Here is a 13,980-nt window from a genome sequence, read left to right as displayed (position 1 = left end):
ACAGTGACCAGTGAAAGTAGATTTCTTAGGTTTTTCAGTTAGACCTCATCTTCCATAATATTCTCAATGCTGTAACAGTAGATAGATATTTGTGTGAAGAATGTGGAAAGATTGATATGAAGTGAACAAATGCTTATAAGAGACCCAATAAAAGTACAGAAGAGCCTTGTCATTCAGTTTGATACTCACTATGAATTACTGGTTTGCAAATTGTGATTTATACATAATTAAGGATAACGCATCAAAGTGCATTTTATTTGTTTAGTCCAGAGGTGGCCAACTTGTGGCTCGGGAGCTGCATGTGGCTCTTTCCCCCCTCCCCTCTTAAAGTGCGGCTCGTGGAGCTGCCCCTATGCCCCCAGAAACGGTCCCAAACAAAAATTGCTCAAAAAAAATTCTGTTGTAGCTCTTTGCAATTTTTCCACCACTGTTTCGGCTCTCTTCGTTTAATGGGTTAGCCACCCCTGATTTAGTCAGTGACTGTTTTGTTGATAAGTATAAAAACACTAATATTTTGTAACAACGACAGAGCAATGTTGGAGAAGAAGTCAGAGGATCGGGAATGCACATTAAAGATAGTATTTACAATGAAAAATCTCCACACTACCTGATCTAAAAATGCAGGATTACGATAAGTTGTGCAAACAATCGTGGTAGATATCAGAAAACCAAATTCATCACAATAGATACTTACTTGAATTTTTAAAGGTTCGACATGATTCAGATATATATGAGCATCTCCTAGCGTATGTATGAATTCACCAGGCTGAAGAGAAAAAGGGGAAAAAAGTCTTCAGACCAAGATGGTGACATTTCAGGACTGTAGGACATTGTAATGCTTGTGGCAGAAGTTCCTAGCACCTCTGTTGCTGAAGTGTAGCTCCTGCACCAGATTGTCTTAATAAGCCATTTCCTTACAAGTTCAAGTACTGTCCTTCCCTAACGTAACCAATCATTATCTTAAGCAAAGTATGAAGTCCTAAAAGGATTTTGCAACAGGTACAGCAATTGAGCAATCATTTATCTGCTAACATAAGTTGAGAGAGATGCAGATAATGAGAAATACAGCTTTCTCCATCTACCTTGAAGTAACAGGTTGCAAGTATATCTTAGATATTAACAGTGCTACAGTGATCCATGCTTCCACCTCAATATTAGGGTTGTAAAAGAGTAACTGTTCAAATGGTTAACTGACAGGCATCAACTTATTGGTTGCCTTTATGGTGACACACTGGCTCCCCAAGAGCAGCACCTGCTATCACCCCGCACTGTGGGTTCTGCAGCGTAAAGTTACACTGCAGAGATCACAGTGAAGCCAGCTCCCTGGGAGGCAGGGCCGCTGAGTGCCAGGAGCCCACTCCCAGGGAGCTGGCTGCACTGCAGCATAAAGTTTTTTACTTCAGAGCCCACAGCGCATGTAACCACAAGGATTTTTAATGGTTACACTTTTCTACATCCCTGCTCACGATTGGATTACTGGAATGCATACCCCGGCATTCTATTAGGAAATCAAAGCAACTCATTACAGGGAGTTCCTTGCAGGAGCACATGAAATTGGTGTAGAGTGATCTGCCCTGACAAATTAAAGTCCCAAGAGTATGTCTATACTGCAGCTGAAAGCCTGCCTCCTAATCCAGGTACGTAGGTTATACTAGCATGCTCAAACTAGCAGAATGACTATTGTGGAAGACAAAGAAGCTCCAATGGGCCACCTGAGCTCAGACAGACTTAGACTCGGGCAGCTAACTAGAGCCACCCCTCATTCTATGGTGCTACTTTTAGTGATCTGGCTTGCGCAAAGATAGCATGAGTTTGTCCGCCCACATGGAGAGGCATGTTCCCAGCTGCAATGCAGACATCCAAAATAGCTTTCAAATTGTCTAGCTGAGAAACATGCCTCACTATTGCCACAGCTGTGGTTTAAAACAGGGAGCTGCCAGCAGGATCTTCTCTGTAAGGAGCACTGAACTTTGGAATTCTCTTCCCAGGCTCTTGATCTGAAATAGCCCACATCTGTTGGCCTTCATGGCATGCTACAAATCATAGCTATCCTTTTATTTGGAGAAGCACTGGTATTTTTTCCAGCTGGGGGAGCTGACAGGTTGGTTTGTCTGCAATAATATTTCTTGGCAGAGGTACCTAGCTCTGCATAAGCATTTTGTTTATGTTAAGCATTACTTAATTTACCATCATTGCTGATTTAGGTCTAGTGCTTAGTTTACTGCTCCTGAAATTATCTGCAATATTTTGCAAAGGGATACTTAGCCATAGCATGTGGCAAAATACTGGATTGTAAAAGCACAGATACTTAATTTGCCTGCTGTTATTGCAATATTTAATGTTATCCAAAAATTCACAAGTCTTAAATGAGTTAGTTCTTTACTGCAGCTTTCTCCCACAAAAAAGTCTGTCTTGCTTTAAGAGGAGGGGTAACAGTTAAGTGAAGTTGTGGAGGAGAGATCAAACTTTATTTACTTTAATTGCCTTTGATATAAAACTTATTCTAAGTCCTTACTGATTATAAAGCATGATTTTTTTCCACACCCCCATTTTATCTCCTCAGTGCTAAAATGGAAGCAGCAACTCCTAATAATAGCACTAGGCAGGGGATGTATGTGTGCAAAACAACCACATTATCACGATTACATCTCTTCTGCTCTACCAAGTCACAAGACTGCAGTATCTCTGGAAAAAGACAAGAGGCGGCTAACAGAAAAAAGCAGTACTACACAAAAGTGAAAAATACCCAGTTGAAACCATAGCAGGAAGTTAGACAGATCACAATATGCAGATTGGAATCTGTGAAGACGGCTGTTGCAGAAGCACAAAAATACACCCCCTGGCATTTTTTTGTCACCAAAGAGAAGAGTACTCAACTCTGATTTTTTAGTAGCTAAACTGGTAGATTAAGCCACGACATTCCTTAATTTTGACAAGTTTTTTTCCACAAGGTTTATAGAGTATTTGATGTGAGTGACCACTATGAGATTTATTGAGTTCTTGTAGTACAGGCCACCCCACTAACACATAAAATATATCTACGGCGTCCATTCTGTATTAGGGATGTCACTAGTTAACTGGTAAACATCACCCTCAGCAGCACAGCTGGGCTGGAACAGCTCGCCACCTGCCCACAGTGCAGTGTGCTGGGCCCAGCCGGAGCAGTTCCACACCCATGGTGTAGTGCGCAGGCTCAGCCAACACAGTCCCCACTTGGGCTGGGGCAGCCCCCTGCCTGGGCTGTAGGTGCTTCTGTTCAGCCAGGTCTACAGCATCATGGGCGGGAGGCGCTCCAGTCCAGCTAGAGCAGCCCCTAGATGCGGTGAGCCCGGCCTAGCTGCAGCAGGCCACGGGATCCCTTTCAATCAATTAACCAATGTTTAACTAGTTAACTGATTAAATGGGACTTTACATCCCTATCCTGTACATATTTAAACTTTTGAACATTGTGTTCATCCCAGTTCTTCCTACATAAATATTAATCTATTTAATCTGTTCAAACAAATCTTTAAGCAAAAAGGATACTATACCTTCAGGCCTGTGACATGGGCAATCATATATGTGAGCAGTGAATAACTGGCGATATTGAAAGGCACCCCTAGTCCCATGTCTCCAGATCTCTGATACAACTGGCATGACAGTTCACCATTTAGAACATAAAACTGGCAAAGGGCGTGGCATGGAGGCAAAGCCATTAGTGAAATATCTAAGGAGTTGCAAAACAGAAAAAGGGGAAGGGAAGCAGTATTAAGACACCATGAAAGAGCAGAAAACTAAATGTATATAGAAATACCATAAATACACCAAATAGCAATATTAAAGCACATATTGTAGTTCTATTGCTTTTATTAAGCCTTTTTAAATATTGCTGTTACATAGTCAAGCAACTAGTATCTGGTAGTGGTAATTGCTAGCATTAGCTGTGACTAGATGGACAAAAGAAAAATCACATCTTGAAATTCCACTGAGAAAAAGGTTTTAGGCTCTGATATGTAAATACTTGACACATGCTAAATTTTACTCATGAGAATAATCTCATCAAGTCAATGGAACTAATAATGTGAGTAAAATTAAGCACATGCAGAAGTGTCTGCATTTTCAGTGCTTTAGTCATTCAGCTTTTGTTTTTCTTCTTCAACAAGTTTCTGGCTCTAATTATGATTTGTACAGTAGTAGCACCTCAGAACCCATCATGTACCAGTACTACACAGACATGGGAAAAAACCCCACATCCACTGCATCAGAGAGCAGAAGATAAAATGTAACAGGTGGACAGGGACAAAAGAGGGAGCACATGGGAACAATGAGATAATACTGGCCAGCATGATGGGCAGCAGTCACAGCACTCCTGCCATCTGCTGTACACTGAAAAGTAAAAGCTCACACAAATGTTACAACCTTTTACAGCAAATGTTGATGTTATTTTTGGAAGAGAGAAAAACAATAAGTCCAAACAGAAAGGCCTACTGATATAATTCAAGGACTGTGTTAGCATCATGCCTGGTAAAAAGAAGATCAATGGGCCAAAGTTTTCATGTTGGAAATCCGTCTCAAATTGGTGGACAAAATAATGAGATGGGCTAATCCACCCATTACTCCCCTTTTAGGGGTCTTTAAGAAAAGATTAAAATGTATTAGATACTTGAGAGAGTTTGTGGCAAGTCTGTCTGTTCAAGATCTCCTAAATGGCAAGAGCTAGGACCACGAAATTTGGTATGTAGCTTCTTTTTATCATAGCTTAAAGTAAGGTCAGGGTTTGGTTATGCCAGGACAATGGGACGTGCTTGCAACTGTTTTTCATAACACAGAAAGGAAGGAGGCAACTAGCAGGGATAGTTATAGTGTGTAACGACCACGGGGGACAGCAAGGAGTGAGGGAGAAAGAGATGGGGACTGGGATAGCTATAACCCCATTGGGGCTGCAGAGGTGGAGGTAAGCTTCCTACCTACTCCGGGTAGTGCAGCCCCTATCAGCTCTTGCAAATCCCCCTCCCTCTACCCCATCTTCAATCCTGAGCTTATCCCCACTCCCCAATCCTGACTCCTGCACCCCCCCCACATCCAACTCCCTGCCCATAGATCCTCCTCACCCCCCCAGCCTGACTCCAGTACTCCCCCCCCCCCACACACACCTGCCGCCTCTCTTTACCACTCAACCCTGATTCTTTCATGTCTCCCTCCCCTCTCCAGTACTGAAGGACCTGAGCAACACCAGGTAAGTCTTCTAATATAATATAATAATAAACAAGGGATGGGGTGAAGGCTAGGACTTTAACAGGATTCAAAAAAGAGCTAGATAGATTAATGGAGGTTAGGTCCATCACTGGCTACTAGCCAGGACGGGTAGGAATTGTGTCCCTAGCCTCTGTTTCTCTAGAAGTGGGAGATGGGAGGGATCATGTGAGGATTACCTGTTGTGTTCCCTCCCTCTGGGGCATCTGGTATTGACCACTGTCAGCAGACAGGATACTGGGCTAGATGGACCGTTGGTCTGTCCCAGTATGGCCCTTCTTATGACTTTGGAGAAAAATCCAAAACACCTGGCTGACTGAAGATGGCAGAGGAAAGGAGCAACCTTTATGATCTTGTCCACCACCCACTCTGTCACTCTAGGACCCAGATATTTATTATAACACTAATGGACTTTCATTATTCTGATCCTCAGAAGTGCCCAGACCAGACTTCAGTATTCTTTCCCATCCCTTTCCTTTTGTATAATAAAAAGTCCAGTTACATGAGCCAAAACTGAATATTTTGCAACACTGCACTAAGCCTGTGACCAAAGAAACAGCTAAAAGCTAAACAGTCTGATGCTGGAAGAAGTTTGCCAGGTCTTGGAATGGCCAATAAGACTACGAGCCATGCCTGTGTTTCTCCTGCAGTGAAGTTGCAAGTTCTCCAGCAGTGAAGTCAACAGCAGAGACAGAAGCTGCATTTTCTATCTTTGTTCTTTTCTCTCCTCTTTTGAGTGTTTGTCTTTTGTTGTGTTTTCTAGGAAACAGGATCAGACTTTATCAACAACAGTGATAACAGCTCTTTTCCCTAAAAAGGACAGTTATCACCATCTTGGAGACTGTCAAACACAGGGAATTTTCCTTCTAGCAGCTTTTCCCAGCTAAAGAAACAGGTAACAAGGGATGTTGTTAAAATGGAAGCCATGTTTTATACTTTACATTTCATTTAACTAATATTCCTTTTGTCTGTATCTTTAATAAAAAAGTGAATAAGATTGTTACTGGTGTGTTTGTCTTGATACAAGCAAGCTGCAGTCTTTATATACCAAACCTTTCTTAAAACTGTTTAAGGTTGGACTGTTTCAGGGTCATTTGCGCATCACTGGCTCTTCGGGCCCATTTATTCCATCTAAATACAATATGCCTATTTATTCTCATATTTTTCTAGACATCACATCAAAGGAGAGATATAGGGAAGAATGTAAAGGAGACTAATGAAGTGGTTTCGTGATGTTTTATGTGCAGCTCTTCCCATGCATGAGACATAGAACAGAAGAAAGCATGAAGGTACTTTTTTGGAAACTGAACAAAGTGGGTGATAAAGTCTGACATCACTGGCAAGGTAGATATGCAAGTCAACATCTTGGCTGGGTATGAGAGATGGTAGGTAACACGAGGATAGGCTGTGAAGGTAAAATCTAATAGATTATGTTTGAGGCAATGGAGAAAGAAGGAATGCAAAGAGGGTAACATGATCAAATAAACTAGGTCAATGATCCTTGCAGAAGCATTCTCAATGTATATACGCAGGGTGAGACTGCCTAGGTCAGAGAAGAATGCTGCAGGAGTCAAAATAATGAGATACTAGAGGCGTGAACTCTGAACAGAGAAGTAAAGATAACAGGCAGGAAAGAACAAGATTTAGACTAAGAGGGCTAAAACTTTACTGGTTCATGTACCACCAGCACAAAAAAAAAAAAAAGAGTCTAAAATGAACTGATGGAATATACAATGTACCATAGTTAGGGAAAACCTGATTTAGAGACTGAATGACAGGATCTATAGAAGTGATCAAGTTAAAGATGTAACATGACAGAAAAGATAATGATGTCCATTGAGACTGAGAAAACAGTATTTTGGGGGCTAAAATTAAGAATCTGGTTTTGGCTTTGTTGATTTTAAGATGACAGCTGGACATCCCAAAGGTGTTACATTACTTTGGAGTGCCTGATCTTTGTTAACCCTCCATCTACTGTACAGTTGCCCTTTGATGGGAACATTTCAGAAAGCCATGCTGGGGGGAAACTGGCTTTTTAAATATACAGTAGCAGGAAAAACAACTAATACAATCATTTTGTAACTGGATGCTGCATGTTGGCCTCTCTTCTAGATGGCAAGTACCTTTAAATACTAAAGTTCTTACATAGGCCCCTGCCTTCAGAAAAGATTCTAAACAAAAAAGAAAAAGAGCACTAATTTTTTTGAAATATTTTCTTCTTCCTTCCCTTCTCAAGATTTTAGAATAATTCTATAATTTAATACAGTTAAAAAAGACTTGTTTATATTCAATTGAGTGTCCTTTAAAAAAAAGTTCTACTTTTTTTTTTTAATTATCTGCAGTGCCTTTGAATAGTGACTGTATGTAGAGGGCAACAATAATAATTTATTTCCATTTATGCTAAAATGGAAAATATTTGAAAACATACATGATGATTTGGGGCTTAGGATCTAGTAATTGTGCAAGGACTAAGTGAGCACCAATGAGCTAGCTTAGCACGCACCACAGTAATGCGCAACTATATTCATTTCATTACTGTACCTTTGGGATTCCAAGCACACATGATGATTCTTCTGTCATCTGGATTGTTTTTGATTGTGTCAATTACATTCTGCAGCTGGTCCACTCCTTGGCCTGAGTAATCTGAAGACAGATTTAAATAAGTCATACAGCCTAAGGTTGTTTTGACAATGGCTGCCTCCAAAACTACTTTAGAAAGCCAAGCCTATACCTTTCAGTAAAATTACACTAACTGTGCCCTCTTCTGATCCCACCTTGTCATGTTAAAGGCTTACACCTTAATACATCTTCTGAGTCTTCTCATCCCTCCCCACTCTTCTAGCTAGTTCTTTGGGGGACCCAGATGATAGCTCTAAGCTTTGGGAAAAGCAGGTGTCAACTTCCCCTCTTTTCCTGCATGCTTTGAGCAGTGATATTGACACTTAAAGCATCATCTCTGGCATCTGGGTTAGTACAAGCTGAAATGGGATCATACACACCTACTAGCTCTCACTCTCTCTCTGCCAGCTCACATAAGTGTCTGCATCCTTACAACCCAAGACCAGGTCTACATTTGAAATGTACATGGACACAACAAAGGCTTACAGAGATGTGAACAAATTCATATATCTGAGTGCTGTAGGTATGTAAACCTATCCCCCAGAGTAGACAGATCAATGACAAAATGCTTCTGTTGACCTAGCTATCATCGCCTGAGGAGATAGAGATCTCAAAGCAATGGAAAAAGTCCTTCCATCACTGTAGTCTGTAGCCATACTTTGAGATTGCAGTGGTATAGCTATAACGTGATTGCTATGCTGCTAATACCCATAGTGTAGGCCTGATCATGTTTGAACTTTTTTCTTCTCAAGCACAACGGCTAAAAACTAAGTGAAAGCTGAGACCCTGGGGAATAACTGAGGGAGTCTGTTTATGTCACTTTAGGTCTTAGAGTCTGCAGAGTTTAAAAAAAAGTAGAACTAGAATGCCATTTTTATCACCCTTAATGTCCTGTGTTAGAAAATTCAAAAAAGCCAGATTTCAATGGCAAACAAGAGAAATAAGAAGAATAAAATAAAATATGAGGCCATTTTTGGTTACTGGTACTGATCATTTGTATTTCTACTAGCCTGCTATCCAACAGACTGACTACCTGTCTTTTTTTCGTCCTATACCGACATATGAACATTTAGAGGTTATTCTGGTATGACAGTGCTCTCTCTGTAAAAAGAAGTTATGATCAGGTTGATTGTGTGAAGTACTATAGATCTTCTTTACATTTTTACTTGCCTATTTAGATCGAGAAAACAGTTTTTGATGGCTGAATAAAACCACCTCTAACATAACGCAAGCTAAGCTTGAGAGTGTCATAATTTTCCAATGATACTTTTCTGTAAACAGCACAAATTAATGTGCTAATTATACAAATTAATAATAGCAGCTCTCTCAAATGAGTGATGTTAGTGAATTTCCAAAAAAACAAAGATGTCTTGTTACAATTGGCACCTTTGCTGGCTGCTTAGCCAGAAAGGAAAAGAACTAAATGGGCATGAAAACCAAAATATCCTCCCACCTACAGGTGATCATACAGAACAGAACAGCATACTGCCTGTGATTCACCCATTCTACAAATAGACTACCGCCTGCAATACTGCATATCTCATAATGGTGGATTTTCCAATATAATCTCCCAAAAAGATCTGACTCTCAGTTTCCATTATAAATGTCTTCTTTATGCTCTTTCCATGCCTCCAGAAAGTGAGACCATAGTAACCCTGTCAGACTTACTAAGCACCAAAGAAAACTTCCAAAGGGGAAAACTTGAGCATTTATCTACTTTCCTCACCTGCATTCATATCTTTGTATTCAGCCCCAAAGTGTCTCCACTGGAAACCATATACTGGTCCCAAATCCCCTTCCTCTCTCTTACTGAAACCTTGTTTATCCAAGAAGTCACGTGATCCATTGGCATCCCAAATCTTCACTCCTTTTGCAGAGAGCTCTTTAGCATTTGTTGAACCCTATATGATGAAAGCAATATAAAAGCAATTCTACATGCCAGGATAAAGGGCTAAATTTTAAATTGTGGTGCCAACTTAGACCATTCTAAAGTCTTTCTCTAGTTACTATGGAGAGAATGAAAGCTTCCAGTAGCCGAGTTAATCTGTAACAGGAAAACCTTAATAACCAATAGTCTAGTAGCACTTTAAAGACTAACAAAACATGTAGCTGGTATCATGAGCTTTCATGGGCACAACCCACTTCTTCAGATGACTGGTCATCTGAAGAAGTGGGTTGTGCCCACGAAAGCTCATGATACCAGCTACATGTTTTGTTAGTCTCTAAAGTGCTACTAGACTATTTGTTGTTTTTTAAGGTTTCTTTTTAATGGAGAGAATGAGAAGTCTTGGGATTAAGCCTCAGGATCTGGCTCCTGTTACGTGCATACAATAAAACTAAATTATAGACAATCTATTACTGAGAACTGAATAATGCTGCTCTAGTCATTTAATTCTAGTCTTATACACTGTAGGCCAATAGAGGTTCAAAGTTGCTTGAGCACAGACCCTTCAGGAAACAAGGTTTTACTTTTTGATTGATGCAACAAGAAATACTTATTCCATGTCTGTGCAATTCTGCTACTCCCGATACACCTTCTATCACAGCCTTCGTGAAGTGGCTTAAAAGTCATCCCTCCACCCCCAAGGACATGCAGTCCCTTTTCTTTCCCCCTTGCTTGTTTCTGTTTTCTAGAAGCTTAAATAAATGTCATGCTCCTGAGAGATGCCATTAGAAATAACCTGAAGTTGTGTTTAGTCACTGAGCAAAGGGTAGACTCCCATATTCTACTCTGCCACTTTGTATAAAAGCTAGAGAAAAGGATAAGAAAGCAAATCCCCTGAGTTTAAAATGGCATTTAAAGTGAATAGAGACTTAAGTACCACCAAAACACGTTCATAGTCTTGGAGTACAGCATTGTGCTGGTTCACAGCAGAAATGTTTCTAGTCCTTACAGTTGAAAAGATAAGCCTTTTCTTTTCTTTCTTTTTTTTTTTAGAGTACAAGTTCTTCAGAAATTGATATCTAGATAAGTGGATTTTTCAAGTTCTTATATAGCAGCAGTTAATCAAATGTTACTCATTATTTGCATAAGGGAACATCTATAGCAGTGTTTCTTAAACAATGTTGCCACAAGGCAGTCAGAGGTGTGTCACGGAGAACAGAGTTCAAAATCGCCACCCTTAAAGGGCCAGGCGACCTTTTTTTCTTCAGTAACTTTCCCCATCCCACCCTACCCCCTTTATTTTTTTTGACTCAACAAAAAAATCCTCATTAAAAAAAAATATTTGTTGGTGTTCCTCGGTCTTAAAAAGTTTAAGAAACACTGATCTATAGGGCAATACACCATCTTAGCACGTGTCTATGCAAGTTTTATGGGTATAATCTCTTGTTAGAGGTATGAGTGCCTTTTTTTTTGGCCAACAGTTATATCGGTAAAAGTCTAGTATAGATGTACATATACCAGTATGAAAGTGCTTTATACTGGGAGTATCTCATTTTGGTTATTATACCAGCAGAATTGCATTCACACAGGGTTTTCCTGTTTTAACTACAGAAGTATTGTTTAAGGAGTACATTTTATAGTGTACATCAATGCTTCATCATTTTAGAATATTTCACTAAAAGCAGCAAAGGTAAGATTTAATCACCATTCCCACAAGATTACACTAGCACCCTAACCAAAACAAACATTTTGTTTTGGAAAAATAAATTGGAAAAATACTAGAAGGTCACAACTTGTTTCCATTCATTCAGGAATAAACATCTGTAAGTGTTCCAAAAAATGTTCCCTCTAATGTTTTCCAAACGTGTGGAAAAAAAATGTTTATATGCTTTCAGGCAGGTGTGAATGTGCACCACAAGTAGAAACACATGCTGCAGGCTGGGGTTGCTCTACTGATCAGCTGGGTGACATTTGAATCTCTTCTGGTAGCCGCTGACGCACTCACTGGTTGCAAATACCCCAGTCCACAGTATATATTCTATTGATAGCATTGTCAATGCACATTACTAATTTAAACAACCATGCATCATACCTGGATAAACCATAGCAGCTCTTCCAGCACTCCTTTCCAGAACACTCGTTTTGTTGTCAGCAAAGGAAACTGATCTGAAAAAGAGTTAAAGTGCCAAATCAGCAAAGTCACTTCTCACTAATCAACTATCGCTGTTAACTGATAAATACTCAGACTCAGACTCCAAGGTCAGAAGGGACCATTATGATCATCTAGTCTGACCCCCTGCACAGTGCAGGCCACAAAATCTCACCCACCCCTCCTAGAATAATCCTCTCACCTATATCTCAGATATGGAAGCCTTCAAATACTTTGAAGACCCCAAGATGCAGAGATCCTCTAGCTGTGATCTGTACCCCATGCTACAGAGGAAGGCGAAAAACCTCCAGGGCCTCTGCCAAGTGTTAAAAGCTTTGATATTGCTCTGTTGTGCATGTTCAATGTGTACTATCACAATAGGAGCCTGGTTTGTTGTAGCACTCATTTAGAGCTTGGTACAGCACTGTAATAAAAAAAGCACACAGTGATGAGTGAAAATTCTACTGGAACTTCACAAAAGTGAGGAGCACAGGCATCCAACCTTATTCCTAAAAAATGGTCCTTGGCGCCAAGTACATGGCCAGAAAAAGATAGGGGTTAATCAGAAATACGTTGTTCAGGAAACATAATGCTGGAGTGCAGTTAAGAGCCTATGGGAAGGTAAAATATGCCCACATGCAGTTGAATTCAGAGGCTCAAGATCACGTTCTGGTCAAGCCTACTTCACTAGTGTGGAGGTGAATCTGACAGGGGGTAGTAAAACTGTCTTAGGGGGTTAGCCTTTATCAGACCTAGCCTCTTTTCTTATTTTTTCCCCATAAAACAGCTACGGAGGGCAGATGCAATGAGGCTCAGCCACCTGCTCCATAGGTCAGTAAAAAGAAGAGATGCAGATAAGTTTAGAGACCTTGTGTAAGGAAGATGGACAACTGGAGGTTCTCCTCTGTAGGGGGGAGTTACCCATTTCTGTATTAACCCCACGGAATCCCTGCCTATAAAAGGTGGAGGTCAATAGAAGAGTTCAGCAGTAGCAGCAAAGGAAAAGGCTGGTGCCCACAGACAGCACTATCCTTAAGATGTGGCATAGTCTTCCCTCTGAGAATGACCACATCCCTCACCCAGACGACAACTGGAGACGGTTAGCAGCATTCCCTCAGATACCCATGGCAAGTTTTGGAGAGTGTTGGGGGGAGGAGTAGCAGCCAAGGATGAGGCAAACAGCAGTGGGGGTGAGCAGTGTGGGGGCATGAGAAGATGGTAGTTTACAGCCAGTTCAGGAGTCATAGGAAGCACTTGGCAGGCCTGCCAGGCATGGGGCCAGGTAGCTGATGGGATGTGGTGAGGGACTGGAGGGGGGGGGGGTCCATGGGGAAGGGCAGAAAGGGAAGGGGAAGAAGATGCTGCGCAGGAGGGCATGGTGTGTAGGAAGTCTGTGGAAGAAGGGCCCCATGGGTGGGAGAGTTCTGTGGAAGGGGGGTCCATGGGGAAAGGCAGAAAGGGATGGGGGGAAAGGATGTTCTGTGAGGGGCCAGTGGGGTGAAAGAGATCCATCCGGGGCATGGGAAAAGGCAGAAAGGGATTCTGTGCGAGGGGCCAGTGGGGTGCAGGAGGTCTGTGGGGTGGGGGGTCATGAGCAAAGGCAGAAAGGGATGGGGGAGGGAATGCTGTAGGAAGGAGCAGTGGGGTGCAGGTAAGTGGGGGGAGGCCGTGGGGAAAGGCAGAAAGGGAGGGGGCGGGGATGCTGTGGGGGGCAGGTCAGTGGGGGGCCGTGGGGAAAGGCAGAAAGGGAGGGGGCGGGGATGCTGTGGGGGCAGGTCAGTGGGGGGCCGTGGGGAAAGGCAGAAAGGGAGGGGGCGGGGATGCTGTGGGGGGCAGGTCAGTGGGGGGCCGAAAGGCGGGGCGCACTCACCCCTCAGGCTGTACCGCGCCTGCAGCCCGAAGGTGGAGATGGTGCCGGTGCCGGTCCGATCGGCCTTCCGGTGGCCGCGCTGCAGGACGTGCTCGACCTGCCCCAGGTACTGCAGCTCCCCGTGCGGCGGGGGCGCCGGGCTGCGGGGCTCGGGCATGGCGGCGGCGGCGGCGGGACTGGGCTGCGCGGGACCCGCTTGGCGCCACTCTTCGAACTGGCGCCGCC

At 42.3% G+C, this 13,980-nt stretch overlaps 1 protein-coding gene across 1 annotated transcript in view; it reads right to left on the bottom strand.

The window, feature by feature from the left end:
- Positions 1–13,980, bottom strand: part of TYMS (thymidylate synthetase) — a 14,718-nt gene extending 738 nt beyond the window's left edge. Inside the window, exons 1-6 of the mRNA XM_075920916.2 lie at positions 13,756–13,980; positions 11,829–11,902; positions 9,578–9,752; positions 7,774–7,875; positions 3,531–3,706; positions 695–766 (exon numbers count right to left, since the gene is read on the bottom strand). Coding sequence (XP_075777031.2) covers positions 695–766; positions 3,531–3,706; positions 7,774–7,875; positions 9,578–9,752; positions 11,829–11,902; positions 13,756–13,912 — 756 coding nt within the window. The 5' untranslated portion in view covers positions 13,913–13,980. The remainder of the gene's footprint in view (positions 1–694; positions 767–3,530; positions 3,707–7,773; positions 7,876–9,577; positions 9,753–11,828; positions 11,903–13,755) is intronic.

Source organism: Pelodiscus sinensis, chromosome 2 (assembly GCF_052426305.1).
Source record: "Pelodiscus sinensis isolate ZL-2025 chromosome 2, ASM5242630v1, whole genome shotgun sequence".
Classification (NCBI taxonomy): domain Eukaryota; kingdom Metazoa; phylum Chordata; order Testudines; family Trionychidae; genus Pelodiscus; species Pelodiscus sinensis.
The sequence above is the reverse complement of the archived record's forward strand: the minus strand, read 5'-3'. Positions and strand labels throughout refer to the sequence as shown.